This window comes from Mercenaria mercenaria, chromosome 10, assembly GCF_021730395.1.
Source record: "Mercenaria mercenaria strain notata chromosome 10, MADL_Memer_1, whole genome shotgun sequence".
In the NCBI taxonomy this organism is placed as follows: Eukaryota; Metazoa; Mollusca; class Bivalvia; order Venerida; family Veneridae; genus Mercenaria; species Mercenaria mercenaria.
This window is the reverse complement of record NC_069370.1, coordinates 59,401,406-59,423,931: the sequence shown is the minus strand read 5'-3', so window position 1 is coordinate 59,423,931 and position 22,526 is coordinate 59,401,406. Positions and strand designations below refer to the sequence as shown.

The window sequence follows — 22,526 nt, the reverse complement described above, 5'->3', positions numbered from 1 at the left end:
CTGGTACCCCCTGTTAACCTAGTTTGTAAAACAATCATACATCTGATTAAGTGTCATTCAGTAGGTGTACTCGTAGTTCCCAGATGGCAGTCGGCTGCTTTTTGGCCTCTGATTTTCGAAGATGAAACACTTAACTGGAAGCACTATGTTAAAGACGTTTTAGAGTTTTACGACCCGAGCATTTTTGTTCATGGCACAAACAAAAAGTCCTTACTCGGATCGAAGCATTTCCATGGCAGTATTTTAGCCATAAAATTAGATGCTACTTTTTGATACGCTATCTTTAACCATTTGTGTTAATCCTAGAATGTAACAATGAATATAGGAAGTAATATTAAGAAGAAATAGTTATAAAGTTAGTAAATCCGGGAATAAATGGTATTAGTTTCCTATTATAGGCCACAGGAGCCTTATTAGCTACAGAGGTTAGCCATTTTGAAATATATATATATATATATATATATATATAAAAAAAAAAGGTCACAGGAGCCTTACTTATTAGCTACAAAGGTTAGCTTGGATGAAAATTAGAATACGAGGTCACAGGAGCCTTAAAAGATAAAATGATAAGCTCTAATGAAACTGATTTTTTTTTCAACTTTAATGCTGAAATCATTAGAACATCGTTCTGCTTTTCTTTTTTACTTTTCGTTACAATATAAAGTTTACTGATATATTAAAACATACAGATTTACAAAGTTATTATGAATTTTATTTTTTTTTTTTTTTTTCTTCAAATATTCTATATTAAATTTGTTAACAGAGACATTCATTATTTCATTAAAATTTTCAGATATTTTCAAATTTGGCAGTTGGAGAAATTGCTTGGCTAAAGATTTACCTCAGATGATTTTACAAAGTAGAGCAGATAATACTCGAAAATCTTACACAACCTATTTCAATAAGTGGATCTCGTGGTGTAAACAAATGGATATTTTTCAAACTTTTCCAGCCTTGGATTTTCATGTAGCTTTATTCTTGCTATCATTGATACAAAATGAGAGTTCTTTTCCGGAGATTGAACAAGTCTATTACAGTTTAAAATGGGCGCATGACGTTTCGGAAGTAAAAAATCCATGTAATTCGAAAATAGTTACTTTTATGTTGGATTCAGCTAGAAAACTTTGTGGAAGACCAACTGAAAAGAAAAAACCCATAACGTCTGATATTATTTTAAAAATGTTTAGTCGACATCCTCCAAATTACGAAAATTTATATTATTTAAGATCATTGGTTTTTGTCACATTAGGTTTTGCTGGCTTTTTAAGAGTTTCGGAATTGTATAGTCTCAAATGTTCTGACATTTCATTTAACGAAAGCTATGTAGAACTGAATATCAGGTCAAGCAAAGTAGATCAGTCTAACAAAGGAGAAAAAGTTCAAATTTCTAAAACTGACAACATTACTTGCCCTTATAACGTTTTACAGTTGTACTTTAAAAAGGGTAATATTTCTGTAAATGATGACTGTTATCTATTCAGACAACTTTCTTTCTGTAAAAAACGTAATGATTACGTATTTCGGAAATCGAATCGTTTGTCTTACACTCGATGCAGTGAGATTCTTAGAGAATTATTAAGCGAACTGGGACTTAAAGCACATGAATATGGAACGCATAGTCTTAGAAGAGGTGGCGCAACAGTAAGCGCAATGAACAGTATATCAGATAGACTGTTTAAGAAACACGGAAGGTGGAAGAGCGAGAAAGCAAAGGACGGTTACGTCCTAGCTAGAAGACATTGATGAGAAATTAAGTGTTACAAAAAACTTGGGTTTATAAAAAAAAAAAAGATCTCATTGACATTACACTTCAAATATTTGAAGTAATTAACATTGTGGGTTACTGTTTACTTTATATGTAAAATACATTATATGTTGATATTTATAGTTATGCTTAATGAAAATTTCCAGTCTCAAACGTAATGTTATTTCCGGTTGTCGATTGATTTGGAATAAGTGTGCGTGGAGGCTGGTAATTTTCCCGTTCTTTATTTTTCGACGGTTTGCTAACGATCCCTCTAGCCTAATTCAATCTTGTGTTATGTTGTTTTTAAAAGTGTATGTTCAAAGAGTGTAAATGATTTATGCTCGTTTGAGAGTAATGAATTAGAGCATAAATGTATTTATTATCGGGAGCATACACCGTAACTAGAAATCTCCTTATAAGGAAATAAGCGGGTTTATGATTACGCGGTAAAAATGCACGAGTTTTTCGGTAGTAGTAAGAGTTGCCATTCGAGGTTTATTAGACAAGCCGTCAAGTTGTGAAATTTCCAAAAATATTTAAATATTTTCGTTTATTTGTTTAAAAAAAAAAAAAAAAAAAAAAAAAATGTCAACAATTATTATGTCATACCATTTCACATGACTCACAGTATTTAATTTTAATTTCAGATTTACAGTTCAGCAGGCGATTAAATGGAAGTGTAACAATTGTGAAACATATTATGGACTCTTTTTTCGTCACATGAAATAAGTTTGGTTTTTCACATGCAATTATACATGTACATTGTTTTGTGCCTAAAGACGTTATTATACGTAATGTAAAAATCGATTTATATTTCAGGAAAATTCCTCCTATATTTTCAGTCATGTTTTTTGCGTCAAAACTACAAAAACGTTTTATTTTGCTTCAAAATTGGGTATATATGTCAGGCAGGCCGGAAGGAGCCGCTGGTCTTGAGCCTTGGACCCCTTCATTAAATACCTCCCCCTCCCACGACGGAGTAGGGTTAGGTATTCCGCTCCCAGCACACCTGACTTTGGCTTTTTCAGAAATTTACAAATATGTTTTTATAAAGATATTTTATTAATTAGAAATTTCATTAAAAATTTTGTTGGTGAACGAGAAGATGTGTAATATTTTGACAGTATGGATTCTGACAGTATATCTTTTTGTTGGTTGGGTTAATAAATGGTTGATTGGGACGGTTTGCTAACGATCCCTGTAGCCTAATTCCATCTTGTGTTATGTTGTTTTTAAAAGTGTATGTTCAAAGAGTGTAAATGATTTATGCTCGTTTGAGAGTAACGAATTAGAGCATAACAGTTTTTAATAGGTCAGGAGACATATTGAATGTTTTTTTTTTTCTTCTTCTAGAAATACTGTAAAAGGATTTATCACTGATGAAAATCCAAAGTAAGTAGCAAATTTATTACCGGTCGGAAAAATGTATTAATTTAAACTGGATGTGAAATGTCATTTGCTAAAATAAAAATATAGTTACTTGCCGAGGCTTTTGTGCTGAAATTATCGATATATTTTCCACAATTAAGTTACTTTGTCTTCCGACTTGGGAGCTTGTTTCACCAATTTAATCCAAGCCTTTTGCTGTCTGCAATTAACGCCTTCTAAACATGTCAGCTGATCTGGATAACGGTTTATATTTACGGACGTTCTCTATCAGACACGATACTTTCACACTGTCACACACTTCGAACACTGCCGGCAGTTTTTACGAGGCTGTCAATCATCAAGTGTTAAACCGCTTTGATTAGTTACGGGGCAGAGCCAGTCACGTCCTTCTAGTAAAGTTACGTCACAGTGTATTGATTTTGTTGTCCTTTGAGAATATCGGAAGTCCTTTGCACGCGCTGTGATATTTATTGTAGGTTAATAGACACTGTTTTATTTTCCACTACGGAAAGTAGATACAAGCGTCAGGGAAAATAAAAATAAAATTGCAATTTTGAATTTTATTTTTATTTGGATTTTGGAGAATTAGGACCCGGCCCTCCCGTAACCCAAGTTATTAAAAAACTCTGGCCTAATGTAAATTTTGTGACGTTGATACACAATGACGGTGTTAACGTCGCGCAAACACTGATTTCATTATGTCTTTCATTGATATAACAAAACCTTTAGAGTTCACAAAAATCTTTAGAATCTTTTTTATTTGAATATATTCACATGTATACATTGTTGCGTATTTTGCAGTCAAAGTATATTATCTAGTAATATATATCAGTCAGTTAAAGCTACTTGCCTACAGTTCTGGTGAAATTTTTCAACATGTTCATGTTCACCAAGTTTGGCACAAAATGCACAATATGTCGCGCTAAAACATGTACTATAACTACTGAATATGGTATAAGTGGTTGAATTTTTTATGAAAATGTTTAATCTTGCATAACTCGCGTATCTGGCTCCGTATTTATGGGTTAGTGTTGGGGGAACGGGGGTGGGGGTGTAGAAAAAATCTTATCAGTTTATCCGCAATGAATTAAAACGGAGCTGTCAAAATTCTTTATTTTCAAACATAGGTTTCTTTAGTTATTCCCCCGACAAGAAAATAGAAAAAAAAGTGATTTTCAAATTTACATTGAGTCGCGCCATGTGAAAACCAACATAGTGGCTTTGCGACCAGCATGGATTCAGACGAGCCTACGCATCCGCGCAGTCTTGTCAAGACTCCATGTTGTTAGCTTTCAAAGCCTATTGCAATTAGAGAAGCTGTTAGCGAACAGCATGGATCCTGACCAGACTGCGCGGATGCAAAACCATTATGTTGGTTTTCTCATGATGAGGCTCATTTTACCTTTTGTATGAAATGTTTAAGTGCGAAACTGAACGACATTCCTTATTGTTTTTCAATATTTCAAGTGACTAGCAAACAACGAAGATACAAGATACGAAATGTGGTGAAACTGTTTTCAAGACAAAAATGAAATACATTTTTAACGAAAAAGAACATTTTGAAGGGTGGCTAAAACATCAATATGTTTCTTTTTTGTTATGATATGTAACTTTATTTAGAGGTTTTGATTTTCATTATAATTCTAATTGTGTATTATATTTATTGCTTTTTAAACCTGTATTGAATATTTTCAATAAATAAAATCATGGAATCTTTAGCAGATGATGGATAAATGAGATAATGCCTCCTACGGTAAAAATGTACTTCAGTCTGTGAACTTGAAACCATTACTTGAATAAAGCTCATTTTGGTGCCGCTTAGTGCATTAAATTTATAACGTCAACGTGAATGCACAATGCAAACCGTATTGAGGGAAAACTTGCTTCAAAATGACAGAACAAAAATAAAACTAGATATTTTAGGATGGAAAGATGGAAGAAGGGTGTTTTAACTGAGGCTGCTCTTGCGAAAGGTTTAGAGGCATGCTTTCATTGTTCAGACCCGCTGTTTCTGTCAGATGTTTTCAAGGAAACGCACTTTTGACATGGTTCACTGTTGTACATACAAAAAGTTTCGATTATAGAATTTTGGCGGCAAATTGGAATCATTCTTATTTGATGAAGGTTTTATTCCAAAATCGAAGTATGGTATTCCAGTGCTGAATGTAATATCAAAAAAGTAACCACTATGATTTCATCTCGTGCATTTCTTTTGGTGTTTCAAAAATTTTAAAAGACGAATAAAACTAAGAAATAAATAAAACCACCATTTACATGTACTTTGAAATGTTTTCGCTAGAATGCTGAAAACAAAATATTTGACTGGTATTTAGTGTAAAAGTGCATTTTGACGCAGATTTGAATAAATTCGGATATTTCAGGTCTGCAACTCACTGCAGACCTGGAACGCCTGTATAAATTACAGACCCCGGTATATACCGGATTCAAGCAATTTGATTGAAAATTATCTTTAATGTATATATTTTGTGACCATCGTAATACTAACCCTAACCTTTTGTTAGTATATTATACATATTATACACTAAATGCGTGCTGTCGTACAATAATTTGCGTATTTTTGCCGTGCGTTATGATTGATAATCAGTTTAGGACATGCACAGAAAACCGCTCCAGCTATGACAGACTGCAATGAGCAACATCGCATAAAGAATGTCCATGACATTGTGCGCAAAATGAACAGAAGTTACGATATGCAAGCATCAAATGGGGATTTCACATTTATGTGTTTTGAAGCGCCCTGTCAGATTTTTCTGTTGATTTTATTTTCACAGTTTTGCATATCATGGATCACAAATGTATCATAATTAAAATGATTATAGTAAAGTCTACAAGCAACCACCGACTGGATATATTCCTTAATGAATTACTGTGATGATGATCACTGCGTTGGAGATCCAAAACTTAAAAATGTACTATGAATTGATTACAGTGAAGTCTTCATGCATTAACTTAGCTCTAAAACTGTTTCAAACAAGAGCTGTCTCCGTAGAATGACACATGCCCCCGATGGCACTTTGAATGAATAGTTATGGCCGATGTTAAGAGTTTAGGACCTTTGATCTACGGAGCTGGGTCTTGCGTGCGACACATCGTCTTACTGTGTCACACATTCATGTATAGTTATTTTAAAATCCATGCATGAATGACAAAGATATGGACTGGACATGCCCATCAATGCACTATCATGAAAAATGATCTTTAACGTCTAAGTGTGACCTTGACCTTTGAGCTACGGACCTGGGTCTTGCGTGTGACACGTCGTCTTACTGTGGTACACATTCATGCCAAGTTATTTGAAAATCCATCCATCGATGACAAAGATATGGACCGGACACGCCCATCAATGCACTATATTTTAAATTCTAAGTGTGACCTTGACCTTTGAGCTACGGACCTGGGTCTTGCCCACTGCATGTCGTCTTACTGTGGTACACATTCATGCCAAGTTATTTGAAAATCCATCCATCGATGACAAAGATATGGACCGGACACACCCATCAATGCACTATCCTTTAACGTCTAAGTGTGACCTTGACCTTTGAGCTATGGACCTGGGTCTTGCGCACTGCACATCGTCTTACCTTGGTACACATTCATGCCAAGTTATTTGAAAATCCATCCATCGATGACAAAGATATTGACCGGACACGAAAATTGCCGACAGACCGACAGACAGACGGTTCAAAAACTATATGCCTCCCTTCGGGGGCATAAAAATGGATAAAACAATTTAGCAGATGCGTATTGGTTGCACGCAATGCTAATTACGACGCCAGTATTCAGAAATCCATGTGAATGTAGACTCTGTTCTTGCAGACAGCTATATAGTCTAATAAAATCTGAGATAGGCTGAAATTTTAATACCCTGACAGAAACGGTAAGGGTGTCCGTGGTCATCATTTTTAAATGACATTTTACATAATAATATAAACAAAATAATTAGCGTCTTTAAGGAAATTGTTGAACTGACATTGAAGTATATTTCTAGATGATATACTTAGATTGTAAATTACTTAACACTGTAAATAATGTGAATCTATTTAGTAAAAATATTTCATTTTTGTGTACTTTCATCATCCTGTATATAAAAAAATGTATCTTTAAAAGGACATAATGAACAAAACGTTTGTGTGACGTAAACACCATAAATGATGTATCAACGTCACAATATTTACATTACCAAAACAAATAAAAAGTAAATTTACAAAAAATCTGCCGTGAAGACCCCCTATTTTTATTTTATTTTCTTGTTCAGAAATGATTAAAGAAGAATATATTTGAAAATCAAGAACTTTGACCGTTCCATTTTATTTTATTTCGGCTAAACGGCCATGAAACACATTGAATATTTTCGCTATTTTTCCCCACCCCTACTACGGATATCTCTTTATTTAAGCATGTTCTTAATGAAATAATTTACAAAATGCAACATGTAAACAATAACAATGAATTTAGCTATATTCCTGAGTTTGAAAAAATGTAATAACATTAATTTTAATGCGATTATTACAGAAAAACGGCGTTTTCCCTTGAAAAATACATGTGCCGCTAGGTGGCGCTCTTCAAAGGAAATGTGGACTCGGAACGATTTTCTTTTTTCTCCAAGTGAAAGACAGGATATGTTAGTACATACAGACTTAATATGAGTCTTATATCTCATACTTCAAAATTTTGGTAGGAACCCCACGAACCACCTTATGTGAACTATGTCCTTTCAACATAACAACATCACTTTCTCCTAGTACATTGTTACATCTTACTTCTTTATTGTTTATTTGGATGTGATGTCAATAATAACGACATTTAATTTTATCAGTTAAACTGTGATGCAGCAGATCCTTTTTTCAAAAGAATATCCAGTAAACGTCGTTCGCAAAATTATGACAGCTCCTGGTTTGATAACGAATGCTTTGAAGCAAAACAGTTTTATAAGGAGAAGTTGCATATTGTTAATGTAAACAAAACATTTGAAAATAGAGCTTCTTTGTGTGATTCTAAGAAATTGTATAAACGACTTTGAAAAGAAAGAAGCGAGCCTTTATATACGAAAAATCGCAAGAACTAACAAACTTAAAAAACAGTAAGCAACGGGATTTTTGGCGCCATTTTAAAAAACGACACCAAATGACTGGAAGTGATATTTCATGTGAAGAATTTCAAAAATATTTTTCTGAAATGTTTAACAATATTAAATCAACAGTGATTGATGAGGTATCATTCAACCAAAATGGTGATTTCAATACAACAACCCTACTTTTGAAGATTTGAATATTCCAATTACAAATGAGGAGGTGAGAGCAGCAGTCCGACGTTTAAATCGCAATAAGGCGTCTTCTCCTAGTGATAATCTGTTAAATGAATATTTCATTGAGTCTACTGATATATTAGTAGGACATATTACAGATTTATTCAACATTGTTTTTGATTCAGGGTATTTTCCTGAACTTTGGACACAAGGTTTTATTGTTCCGCTACATAAAAAGGGAGATGATAAAAATGTAAATAATTACAGAGGTATCGCTTTACTCAGCATTTTGGGAAATTATTTACCACTATTCTTACGTCAAGAGTAGAAAAATGGTTTGAGGATAACAATTTTTTGTCAGATGCACAGTTTGGTTTTCGAAAGGGATGTAGCACAGTAGATGTAATTTTGGTTTTACACAATTTGATTGTACAAACGTTAAAGAGAAGCATAGACTTCCATGTGCTTTTATTGATCTTAAAAAGGCATTTGATTCTGTGTACAGAAACGCCCCCTGGTTCAAATTATTTAATATGGGCCTTGATGGGAAAATACTAAATATATTCAAAGCTATGTATTCAGTTGTGAAATCATGTGTTAAACATTGTAATTCTTACTCTGACTTTTTTAATATATCAATTTGTTTAAGACAGGGACAAAATAATTTGCCAGCACTATTCGCCTTATTTTTAGAAGACCTTGAATTGTTTTTACAAAATAGGTCAGACTGTGGTCTTACTCTTTATGAATTGTGTATTATTATTTTACTATTTGCGGATGATATGGTAATTGTTGGCAGATCCCATGAAGATTTACAACAGTCTTTAAATACGTTATATGAATATTGTAATATGTGGGGTCTTGAAGTTAATACTGCAAAAACAAAAATTATTGTATTTCGTAAAAGGGTACCTGTCAGAGCGAATGAAAAATGGTTTTATAATGGTGAACCTATTGAAGTTGTCAATGACTTCAATTACTTAGGCGTGGTTTTTAACTATACTGGATCTTTCGTCCTTAATAACCAATGCTTAGTAGGAAAAGGTTTAAAAGCTATGAACGTGTTATTAAGTAATATGAATAAATTTCATTTAGATCCTTACATAGCATTGCAGTTGTTTGATTCATTTGTTGGTTCAATATTGAATTATGCTTGTCCAGTGTGGGGTTTTACAAAGTCAAAAGACCTAGAAAGAGTTCACTAAAGTTTTGTAAAACACTTTTGGGTGTTAAACAAAGTGCAAGCAATGCTGCTGTTGGTAGATACCCACTTTATACTAATAGGTATGTACAAACTGTTAAGTACTGGTTTAAGATATTGCAAACCGACAATGTTATATTAAGGGAAATATATCTAAATGCATTAGATAATAGTTCACGTGGTGTAAAAAACTGGGCACTAGATGTAAAGAATCTACTGAATGATTTTGGTTTTTCTGACATTTGGGAGCACCCGTTTAATGTCAATAGCAATGCATTTATACCTATTTTTAAGCAAAGAGTTATAGATTGTTTTAAACAAAAATGGTTTTGAGATTTAGAATCCAACCAAGTATTGAACACTTTGTATAGGTATATTAAACCACAATTTTGCATGGAATACTATCTTAGAACTATTGTTTGTAAATCTATCCGTAAGAATATTAGTAGAATACAAATATCAGCACATAGTCTACGCACAGAAACTGGTAGATACGGGCATAATAGAATACAGCGCCGTGAAAGACTATGTCAGTTATGTAACTTAGTGGAGGTAGAAGATGAATATCACTTTATTTTAGTATGTTCTAGTTACAATGAACTTCGCCGAAAATTTATCAAACGTTATTATTATACCAGACCAAGTATGTACAAATTAGTTGAACTGTTACAGTCAAACAATAAATCTGTTCTTGTTAATTTAGGTAAATTTATTAGTTTAGCCGACAAACAGAGAAACGAATTGCTCCAGTTGGTACTGTAAAACGTTTGCCGAGTTGTCAACCATGGGGAAACTACACCTACGGTGGACACCGCTGTGGGGTAGGGGACACTAATGTGTTGCTCACTGCGCAACAAAGGGTGTGCTGCCATGAAGATGGTCTGAATGCGATCCTCTCCTGGTGGCTTGGCACCTCTGCATATGTGGTACATACGGTTCGTTTTACATTTTACTCAATTCATATGTCAATTAATTATTTCAACCCATATACTATTTATGTTTGATTCATCCTTAATGCAATTGACTTTACAGTCAGTCTTATAAATGCATGTATAAGATATTTGTAATAAATTGGTCAGTGTGTTATATTGTACTGTACAACTTGTAAAATATTTACAACGTATGATATCATGTCCTGCAGTTACAATAGAACAACATCTGTTAAATGTGAAAGTCTATTCTCCATTTACAAACTGTGATTACAATTTGCTATATGTTTCTTTTCTTTACTTTTTTTCTTTACGTAAACATTGTATGTGTTTATCATGTGACCATGAAATAATTATATAAAATTGTATGTATGTAACGAGATACTATGTATGTCTAAGTTACTGAAATAAAATTATGTTCTGTTCTGTTCATTTTATAGTCACCATAAATGAAAATTTCATTTTGTTTCTGTGAATCACTAGTGAAAAATTGACTGTATTTGATAGTCTAGCAACTAGAATTTGTTAAAAATAATATGATCTTAAATACAAAACTAGAGATGCTTTTGAGAAGCGCATGTCTCCCACAACTGCCACTATGAAAAATGTCTAGTTTCTCTAGCTGGTTTAGACAAGTGGATCAAATTAGATGGTCTGGACGAGTGGATCCAATCAGTAATTCAAGGGCCATAATTCAAAAATGCCTGGGCAGATTTGGCTAGATATTGAACTTGGCTGAAGTCTTATGGTCAAACACATTTTGTTCAAGTTAGGTGAAGATGGGATAAGAAATGTTTGACTAAGAGAGCGGACAAGAGTAAAAACGCTGATTTTTTGGTAATTCAAGTGCCGTAACTCAAAAATGTCTGGACCGATTTGGATAGTTATTGAACTTGATCGTGGTCTCATGGTCAAACGTATTTTGTTCAAGTTTGGTGAAGATCGGATGAGAAATGTTTAACTTAGACTCAGTGCGGACAAAAATAACAAGAGTGCAAGAATGTCACAATATACGCCCGTCGCAGCAATTAGCAGCTGTGTTTGCAAATGGAATTTTAACTTTGTGGTTGTTTAGTAATAACTGTAATTCTTTTGTTTTCCTTTATCCACAAAAAAACTCCTTACCAAGTAGAGATACCTTAAAATACACCTAAAATTTGAAAGTCACATCTATGTTGTACCACAGAAAAGTGATCTTGGTTTTTTCCTACGGGCAGTTATAAAAAAGTTACAGTATAGGTTATTTATAGTAACAATTAAGTAAGGGAAGTTAATCTTAAAAAAAAAAAAAAAAAATCCAAAAAAAAAATTGTAAGTCCACACAAAAATCCTTACCCTGTAGAGATAGGTCAAAGTACACCTCAACATTGAATGTAAAATCATATGCATGCTGTACTACAGAAAAGTGGTCTCGATTTTTCCCTACGACTAGTAATGAAAAAGTTGCAATATAAGCTATTTATAGTAACAACAAAGGAAGTAATTCTAAAGAAAGGAACTGTGCAAGACACTTCCTCTCATGATGGTGTATAATTGTGTCAAGTTACATCAAAATCCCTCCATGCATGAAGAAGAAATGCTTCGGACGAAGTCATTCTTGTATCTGACCTTTGGCCTCTAAGTGTGACCTTGACCTTAGACCTAGGGACCTGGTTCTTGTGCAAGACACTCCATCTCGTGGTGGTGAACATTTGTGCCAAGTTATATCAAAATTCCTCCATGCATGAAGAAGAAATGCTCCGGACAAAGTTTTCATTCTTGTATCCTTTGACCTCTAAGTGTGACCTTGACCTTAGACCTTCGGTATTTCAAGGGCCATAACTCTAAAAGGCATAGAAAGATTTGGCTAGTCATCAAACTTGGGCGAGGTCTCATGGTAAAACACATTTTGTTCAAGTTTGGTGAAGATCGGATGAGAAATGTCCGACTTAAGAGTGCGGACAAGAGTAACAAGAGGGCCATGAAGGCTCTGTATTGCTCACCTGACCTTTTGACCTAAAGATCATCAAGATTAACATTCTGACCAAGTTTCATAAAGGTATGGTCATAAATGTGGCCTCTAAAGTGTTAACTAGCTTTTCCTTTGATTTGACCCAGTGACCTAGTTTTTGACCACACATGACAAAGGTTCATATGTGACCTGAAGATCATCAAGATTAACATTCTGACTATGTTTCATGAAGATACAGTCATAAATGTGGCCTCTAGAGTGTTAACAAGATTTTCCTTTGATTTGACCTAGTGACCTAGTTTTTGCCAACACCTGACCCACAATTGACCTTGACCTTTAAATCATCAAGATTAACAATTTGACCAAGTTTCATTAAGATATGGTCATAAATGTGGCCTCTACAGTGTTAACCAGCTTTTCCTTTGATTTAATCTGGTAACCTAGTTTTTGACCCCACATGACCCAGATTCAGAATAGATATTGAGATCATCAAGATTAACATTCTGACCAAGTTTCATGAAGATACAGTCATAAATGTGACCTCTACAGTGTTGACAAGCTTTTCCTTTGATTTGACCTGGTGACCTAGTTTTTGACCCCAGATGACCCAATATCAAACTCGTCCAAGATTCTATTGAGGGTAACATTCTGACCAAGTATCATTAAGATTCGGACAAAATTGTGACCTCTTGACTGTTAACAGCCAAAATTGGATCAAAATTGCGACCTCCAGAGTGTTTATAAGCTTTTCCTTGACCTACCTAGTTTTTGAACCCAGATGACCCAATTTCAAACTCGTCTAGAATTCTTTTGAGGGTAACATTCTGACCAAGTTTCAGTAAGTCTGGGCCAAAATTGTGACCTCTAAAGTTTTAACAAGCTTTTCCTTCGATTTGACCTGATGACCTAGTTTTTGACCCCAGATGACCCAATATCAAACTCGTCTACGACTTTATTGAGGGTAGCATTCTGACCAAATTTCATTAAGATTAGGTCAAAACTGTTACCTCTAGAGTGTTAACAATCTTTTCTTTTCACTTGGTGACCTAGTTTTTGACCCAAGATGACCCAATATTGAACCAAGATTGTATTGAGGGTAACATTCTGACCAAGTTTCATTAAGACTGGGCTAAAATTGTGACCTCTAGAGTGTTAACAAGCTTTTCCTTTGATTTGACATGGTGACCTAGTTTTTTTTATCCCAGATGACCCAATATCAAACTCATCTAAGATTTTATTGAGGGTAACATTCTGACCAAGTTTCATTAATATTAGGTCAAAATTTTGACCTCTAGAATGTTAACAAGCTTTTGCTTTGATCTGACCTCATGACCTAGTTTATGACCCCAGATGACCCACTATTAAACTTGCCCAAGATTTTAATAAGGGTAACATTCTGACCAAGTTTCATTAAGATTGAGCCATAATTGTGACTTCTAGAGAGTTAACAAGCTTTTCCTTTGATTTGACCTGGTGACCTTGTGCTTGATTCCAGATGACCCAATATCAAACTCATCCAAAATTTTATTGAAGGTAACATTCTGACCAAGTTTCATTAAGGTTCGGCCAAAATTGTGACCTCTAGAGTGTTAACAGTCAAATTGTTGACGACGGACGGACGACTGATGATGGACAACTGACGATCAACGATGGACACAGGGCGAACACAAAAGCTCATCTTGTGCACTTTGTGCTCAGGTGAGCTAAAAAACAACATAGAAATTCATGCCAATAAAAACTAGAAATGTGTCCATGGGACACAGATGCCCCCACTACATGACAATTGACACATATTTTTTCCTAGGTCAGGGGCAATACTGAATGAATCCATACGCGAAACCCCAGGTGCACAACCGCAAATGCTGACCAACATTCCTTTAAACTTTGGTGATTCTGGGTCAAATACTTTTGGAGGTATGCATGACACAACATTAAAATGACCAATTTTTAACTAAGTCAGGGGCCATAAATCCTACATGACTGAATGAATCAGGAAGTGAAACCCCAGGTGCACAACTGCACATGCTGACCAACATTCCTGTAAACTTTGGTGACTCTAGGTCAAATACTTTTGGAGCTAGGCGCGACACAACATTAAAATGATCAATTTTTAACTAAGTCAGGGGCCATAACACCTACATAACTGAGTGAATCCAGACGCGAAACCCCAGGTGCACAACTGCACATGCTGACCAACATTCCTGTAAACTTTGTTGACTCTAGGTCGAATACTTTTGGAGCTACGCACGACACAACATTAAAATGACCAATTTTTTACTAAGTCAGGGGCCATAACTACTACACAACTGTATGAATCTGGACACAAAACCCCAGGTGTACAACTACACATGCTGACCAATATTCTTGTAAAGTTTTGTGACTCTAGGTCAAATACTTTTGGAGCTAGGCGCGACACAACATAAAAATGACCAATTTTTACAAAGTCAGGGGCCATAACTCCTACAATACTGAATTAATCCGGACCAGAAACCCCAGGTGCACAACTACACATGCTGACCAACATTCCTGTAAAGTTTTGTGACTCTACATCAAAATTCTTTTGGAGCTACGCGCGACAAAACATTCTCGGAAGGACGGATGGACGGAGGACGGATGGGTTGACGGAAGGATGGACAAGGGCAAATCTATATGCACCCCCGAAAAGTGGGGGTATAATGAACAATTTCACAGTACCAACTTGAATGTTAATAAAATCATGTCTTGTAACAGAATTACCTTTTTACAGGAATTTTTTAAAATATCCTGGGCCGGCTCTGTTCCCTTTAATAGACAAAAATTATTTGAAAGTAAAATGCAACATTTGTACAGTACAACCTCTCTAAAACAACATCATCAAAATTTCAGGGGACATAACTTTAAAAATAGGGGTGTAGCCAGCCAGCCAAAAAAAAAAAGAGATGTGCAAGTTTATATCATGATAAAGACATGCAAGTTTTCATCTATTTATATCATATACTTTTTGAGCTAGGTGGGTCACAAGGTGAAAACATGAATTTTTGACTATTTCAGGGTCCATAACTCTGGCAATAGGGGGCAGATCCAGATGAAAAATAGGTGCGCAAGTTCATGTCATGATTAAGACTCATGCAAGGTTTCATTAAACTATATCAAATACTTTTTGAGCTAGGTGTGTCACAAGGTGAAAATGTGCATTTTTGACTATTTCAGGGGCCACAACTTTAAAAATAGGGGGCTGAGGCAGACGAAAAATAGGAGGTGCACAAGTTCATATCATGATAAAGACTCGTGCAAGGTATCATCAATTTATATCACATGCTTTTTGAGCTAGGCGCATCACCAACTTCAGATGGATTGACAGACAAACTAACAAGACCAAATTTATATGCCCCCACCACTAATGGGGGGTGGGGCACAAAAATTTGAATAACATTTGTAGAAAGTCACACAAGGACAATTTGTGTGAAATTAGTTTTAACTAGAAATGTGTCCATGGGACAAAGATGCCGCCACTATATGACAAAGGACACAAATTTTTTCCTAGGTGACAGGGGCCATAAACTCCTACAATACTGAATATATCTGGATGCGAAACCCCAGGTGCACAACTGCACATGCTGACCAACATTCCTGTAAACTTTAGTGACTCTAGGTCAAATACTTTTGGAGCTACATGCGACACAACATTAAAATGACCAATTTTTTACTAAGTCAGGGGCCATAACTCCTACATGACTGAATAAATCCAGACGCGAAATCCCAGGTGCACAACTACACATGCTGACCAACATTCCTGTAAAGTTTTGTGACTCTACGTCAAATACTTTTGGAGCTAGGTGCGACACAACACTAAAATTACCAATTTTTACAAAGTCAGGGCTCATAACTCATACAGGACTGAATTAATCCGGATGCGAAACCCCAGGAGCACAACACTGAAATGACCAATTTTTACAAAGTCAGGGCCCATAACTCATACATGACTGAATGAATCTACGTCAAATACTTTTGGAGCTAGGCGCAACACAACATTCTTGCACGGAAGGACGGACAAGGGCAAAACTATATGCCCCCCGCAAAGTGGTTGCATAAAAATTCGGGTAACTGGTGACCCAGTTTTTGACCACACACAACCCAGTTTGAACTTGGCCTAGAAATAATCAAGATAAACATTCTAAGTTTCATGAAAGTTAGGTCATAAATGTGGCCTCAATAGTATTTACAAGCTTTTCCTTTGATTCGACCAAGTGATCTAGTTTTTTACCCCATATAACCCGGTTTTATACTAGGTAAAGGAATCTAGTTTCATGAAGATATGGTCATAATGTGGCCTCAAGGGTTTTTAAGAAGCTTTTCCTTTGATTTGACCTGGTGACCTCAATATTCACCCTACATGACCCACTAGAAATTATCAGTGCAAGTTGGTATCAAATCAAAGTATGAAACCTCTATGATAATTATGGCTGAAAGGGCCAAAATAGAAAATTTTGTCCCTTTCAGCAGCAATAACTCTAGAACCCATGAAGAAATCTAGCCAGTTTTTTAAAGGAACTGAGATCTTATTGTGACTTAATGTGTAAGTGTGATTAAAATCAAATGTTAAATGTCAATTCTATCCTGTTCACAAAGTAAAACTTAACAAATTTTGACTCTTTCAGGGCTCAATCAGGAGCCATAACTCAAGAACCTATGATTGGATCTAAAATGTTCATCCTGGAATCCAAGATCTATTTTTGTTAAAGATATTCTGCAAGTTTGTATCAAATCAAACCATAAATGAAGTCTCCATATGGTCGCAAAAGCCAAAATAGCAAGTTTTGGTCCCTAAAGTGGTCATAACTATGGAACCCATGATGGGATCTGGCAAGTTTTTTGAAAGGAACCAAGAAATTATGCTTATACAAGTTCGGTGCAAATTTGATTGAACAGTTGAAAAATGTGGTGTCTATCATGTTCCCAAGAAATTGTGGACAGACGACCTTTTTGAGCCATCTACCAGAGAAAGATAAAAAATAACAAATATTCTCCATTAACTTTTACATAGGTCATAGATCAAACTTCAAGAACTCACTTGTACAAAGACACAAATACACATCACAACTGTTGGTGACTTAGTTCTTGAAGTAAATACATGAGAGAACAAATGATCAAGGACAAATATAGCAATTATATTACTTCACTCTAAACATGCACATTAGCAGAAAGACTCTCAGCTTAACCTACCTTGTCTCAGGGTCTTCCGCCTACGTATAGCAGCTGGAGTTTCCCTGAAAAGATGTTTTTCATAATTATTTGTATGGGATGGATGGAAGGACTTTATTATGTATGTCTCTCTCTCCCTCTCTCTCTTATGGAAAAACTAAAAAGGGAGCTGTAACATGAGACAACGCGCTCGACTATTTCGATGCTTGATAGTGAAACTGGGCACATCTGAGGAGGCTGCAGCTTTCACTGGAGTTTTTAATGACTCCAATGTGGATGAAGATATTGGACAATAGCTTCAGTCTATGTCAAAAGTATCAAGTGATAAGACAGATAAACATAAAGTGTGTCAAAACATTAAATAAGTATTATTCTAAGCAAAAAGGGGGCATAATTCATGAAATATTGGTGAAAGGTGATGCACCTTGTGTCACATGATGTGGAAAAACTATTTTAAGTTGATGATGTTAAACAGTTGTTTTAGATTTGAATCAAATCCATTTAGTAACAAGTGAATGAAGTATTGCCATGCAATACAAAGTCCCCTACTGGAAGGCACCTAATTTTCTCTACTGCAGTATAACATAATGAACTGATATCTGTCAATGATGTATGAACAGTATTGTACTACATATACAATATGTTATAACAACACACTTGGATTAAAATGTGCACATATAAAAACCCACAGTTGTTTTCATATTGAATTTTTTTGGCTGATTATAAAAATGTTATCATGTAAGTTATTTATAGTAACAACAAAGGGAAATTAATCTTTAAAAAAAAAAATCAAAAAAAACAATCAAAAAAATCTATATAATATAAGTCCACAAGAAACTCTTTACCAGGTAGAGATAGGTCAAAATACACCTAAAAATTGGTTGTAACATGCATGCTGTACCACAGAAAAGTGGTCTCGATTTTCTCTACCGCCAGTAATAAAAATGTTACAATAAAATCTATTTATAGTAACAACAAAGGGACGTAATTCTAAAAACAAGGGTGCCTCATGGTGGTGAACATTTGGTCCAAGTTACATCAAAATCCCTCCATGCATGAAGAAGAAATGTTCCGTACAAAGTCATTCTTGAATTTGACCTTTGACCTCTAAAGATGACCTTGACCTTAGACCTTGGACCTGGTTCTTGCACATGACATGTTGTCTCATCCAGGGGAATATTTGTGCCAACTGATATCTAAATCCTGCTTTGCATGACAAAGTTATAGACCGGACAGGAAAAAAATCCTCTTGACCTTTGATCTCAAAGTGTGACCTTGACCTTTAAGCTAGGGTACTGGGTGTTGCGCATGACACGACGTCTCATCATGGGAAACATTTATGCCAAGTAATATTGTAATCCCTTGATGGATGACAGAGTTCTGGATCGGACAGGGAAAAAACCTTATTGACCTTTGACCTCCAATTGTGACCTTGACCTTTGAGCTAAGGGTCTGGGCTTTGCGCATGACATGTTGTCTCATTATGGGGAACATTTGTGCCAAGTAATATTAAAATCCCTTCATGGATGGCAGAGTTATTGACGGGACAGGAAAAAAACTCTGTTGACCTTTGACCCCCAATTGTGACCTTGACCTTTGAGCTAGGAGTCCGGGATTTGCGTATGACACGTCGTCTGATCATGGGGAACACTTGTGCTAAGTGATATTTAAATCCCTTAATGAATGTCAGAGTTATGGACCGGACATGAAACAGACCCTGTTCATGCTATGTTAACATTTGACTGCTAAGTGTGACCTTGACCTTTGAGCTATGGGTCTGAAAGTTGTGCACGACACATCGTCTTATTATGAGGTACATTTGTGCCAAGTAATATTAAAATCCCTTCATAGATGGGAGAGTTATGGACCGGACAGGAAAAAAGCCTTGTTGACCTTTGACCTCCAATTGTGACCTTGACCTTTAAGCTAGGGGTCCAGGTTTTGCGCATGACACGTCGTCTCCTCATGGGGAACATTTGTGCCAAGTAATATTAAAATCTCTTCATGGATGGGAGAGTTATAGACCGAACAGGAAAAAAGCCCTGTTGACCTTTGACCTCCAATTGTGACCTTGACCTTTGAGCTAGGGGTCCGGGATTTGCGCACGACACATCATCTCATCATGGGGAACATTTGTGCCAAGTAATACTAAAATCCCTTCAAGGATGGGAGAGTTGTGGACCGGACAGGAAAAAAGCCCTGTTGACCTTTGACCTCCAATTGTGACCTTGACCTTTGAGCTAGGGGTCCAGGTTTTGCGCATGACACGTCGTCTCATCATGGGGAACATTTGTGCCAAGTAATATTAAAATCCCTTCATGGATGACAGAGTTATGGACCGGACACGAAATTGCGGACGGACAGACAGACGGATGGACAGACGGACGGACGGAATGACGGAAAAGTGCATTCCTATAGTCCCCGAAACTGGTTTTCAACCAGTAGGGGACTAATAACAGGGATAGAGAGAAAGTGCACCAAAACATTAACATGAAATTCTAAGTGTAAAAAGGGGGCATAATTCATGAAATACTTGTGCCAGTTATGAACCTTGTGTCAATGATGTTGAACAATTATTTTGAGTCTGAATCATATCCATTTAGTTAAAACTGAGATAGTCTGGAAGTGCACCAAAACTTTAACCTGAAAGGAAAAGGTTCACTGTTGCCCAAAAATAGCCTAAAAACTGAAAGTCTCTGAATGGAGTAAAGAACCAGTTTTCTTATGTCAAGAAGATTAGTATTGTTTTATCAAAATCACAAAATATTTCATGATTCATTCATTTCCAAAGAAAATATCTGATAAGAATGAAAATAATCTTTTAACAATATTGGTATGGGAAACCTTCAGCTTTTAACCAAACTTTTTAACAAATCTGAAATTTTCACCTTGAGCACAGCTGTCAACCACAATAAAAAAATGACCATAAATTCTGTGAAAGAAGCTGGACCAATGGTCAAAATATTTTTATGGTCGTTGAGTGTGCTCTGTGAGTACTAAACACATTCCCATGTGACCTAAATATGGTAAAAATGCACATTTCCACAAATATCTGCAATTTCAGCAATATTCAGTGACATGTTTTGAACAAAACAATAAATTTGTTTATAAAAAAATAAATTCTTTATGGTAGATAAATATTCTAGTAGCAAACTATGTACATTTTTTTCTCATTAATATAATCAATTCGAAAATTTTCCAAATTGTGTAACAACTATGTTAAATTTGAATCAAATCCATGTAGTAATAACTGAGATGGAGTGAAACTGCACCAAAACTTTAATCTGAAATTCTAAGTAAACAAGAGCTCGTTGAACACGAAATGCCCCCCCTTGATGCATAATTGCACAAGGAACAGAAATTATATGCTCACTGTAAACAAAAGTTCTACCATTCTGGTTTAATCTGACCTTGACATTTAACCTATTAACCTAACAAGAGATTACAGATTGAGAAATGTGAAAGTAGGTAATAGATAAAAATCAATGTAAAATTTCAATTCAGAACACAAAAATATGCATGCAGTCCAAATTTGAAGCCTGTACCTTCAAAAATGTGAAAGTAGGTCACTAGGTCAATCTTAAGATCAAAGTTTATTTCGGTACACAAAACTATGCATGTGGTTCAAATTTGAAGGCTGTAGCTTGAGAGATGTGAAAGTAGGTCACTAGGTCAAAATCAAGGTCAAATTTTATTTCGGAACGCAAAACTATGCAAGTGGTCCAAATTTGAAGCCTGTACCTTCAGAAATGTGAAAGTAGGTCACTAGGTCAATCTCAAGATCAAAGTTCATTTCAGTACACAAAACTACGCTTGTCATTCAAATTTGAAGGCTGTAGCTTGAGAAATGTGAAACTAGGTCACTAGGTCAAAATCAATGTCAAATTTTATTTTGGAACAAAAAACTATGCATGTGGTCCAAATTTGAAACCTGTACCTTCAAAAATGTGAAAGTAGGTCTTTAGGTCAATAAAAAGGTCAAAGTTTTTTTCAGTACACAAACCTATGCATGTGGTCCAAATTTGAAGGCTGTAGGTACAGAAATGTGAAAGTAGGTCACTAGGTCAAGATCAAGGTCAACTCATGTCAAGGTTCATCTTGCCATTCAAAACTATACATGTGGTCCAAATTTGAATGATGTAAGTTATGGACATGAAGATTCTAAGTTTTTCCCTATATAAGTCTATATGAACCATTTGACCTCTGAGGCAGGGCCATATTTGACCCGAGAGGGATAACTTGAACAAACTTGGTAGAGAACCACTAAATGATGCTACATTACAAAATACCAAAGCCATAGACTTTGCGGTTTGGACAAGAAGATTTTCAAAGTTTTTCCCTATATAAGTATATGTAAACCATGTGACCCCCAGGGCGGAGCCATATTTGACTCTAGGGGAATAATTTGAATAATCTTAGTAGAGGATCACTAGATGATGTCATATACAAAATATCAAAGCCCTAGGCCCTGTGGTTTTGGACAAGAGGTTTTTCAAAGTTTTTTCCTATATAAGTCTATATAAACAATGTGACCCTAGGGGTGTGGCCATATTTGACCCCAGGGATATAATCTGAACAATCCTGGTAGAGGACCACTAGATTTTGCTACATACCAAATATCAAAACCCTAAGCCCTATGGTTTTGGACAAGAAGATCAGAAACCATTTAACTGTTCCTGGCCAATGTGACCTTGACCTTTGACCTAATGACCTCAAAATCAATAGGGGTCATCTGCTGGTCATGGCCAACCTAACTATCAATTTTCCTGACACTAGGCCAAAGCGTTCTTGAGTTATTGCCTGGAAACCATTTTACTGTTCCTGGTCACTGTGACCTTGACCTTTGACATACTGATCTCAAA

The 22,526-nt window shown here is 35.6% G+C and overlaps 1 protein-coding gene across 4 annotated transcripts in view; it reads right to left on the bottom strand.

Moving 5' to 3' along the window:
- The window catches only part of LOC123561423 (basic salivary proline-rich protein 3-like), a 244,315-nt gene that overhangs the window by 5,666 nt on the left and 216,123 nt on the right, over positions 1 to 22,526 (bottom strand). For 2 of the 4 annotated variants that reach the window (XM_053553185.1, XM_053553189.1), the window contains one exon: positions 17,686 to 17,729. The exons of 1 other annotated variant lie outside the window; for it this stretch is intronic. In XM_053553185.1, the coding sequence (XP_053409160.1) occupies positions 17,686 to 17,729 (44 nt within the window). Of the gene's footprint in view, positions 1 to 15,219; positions 15,265 to 17,685; positions 17,730 to 22,526 lie in introns of all 4 variants that reach the window. One more of the 4 variants, XM_053553186.1, reaches the window with a different exon arrangement.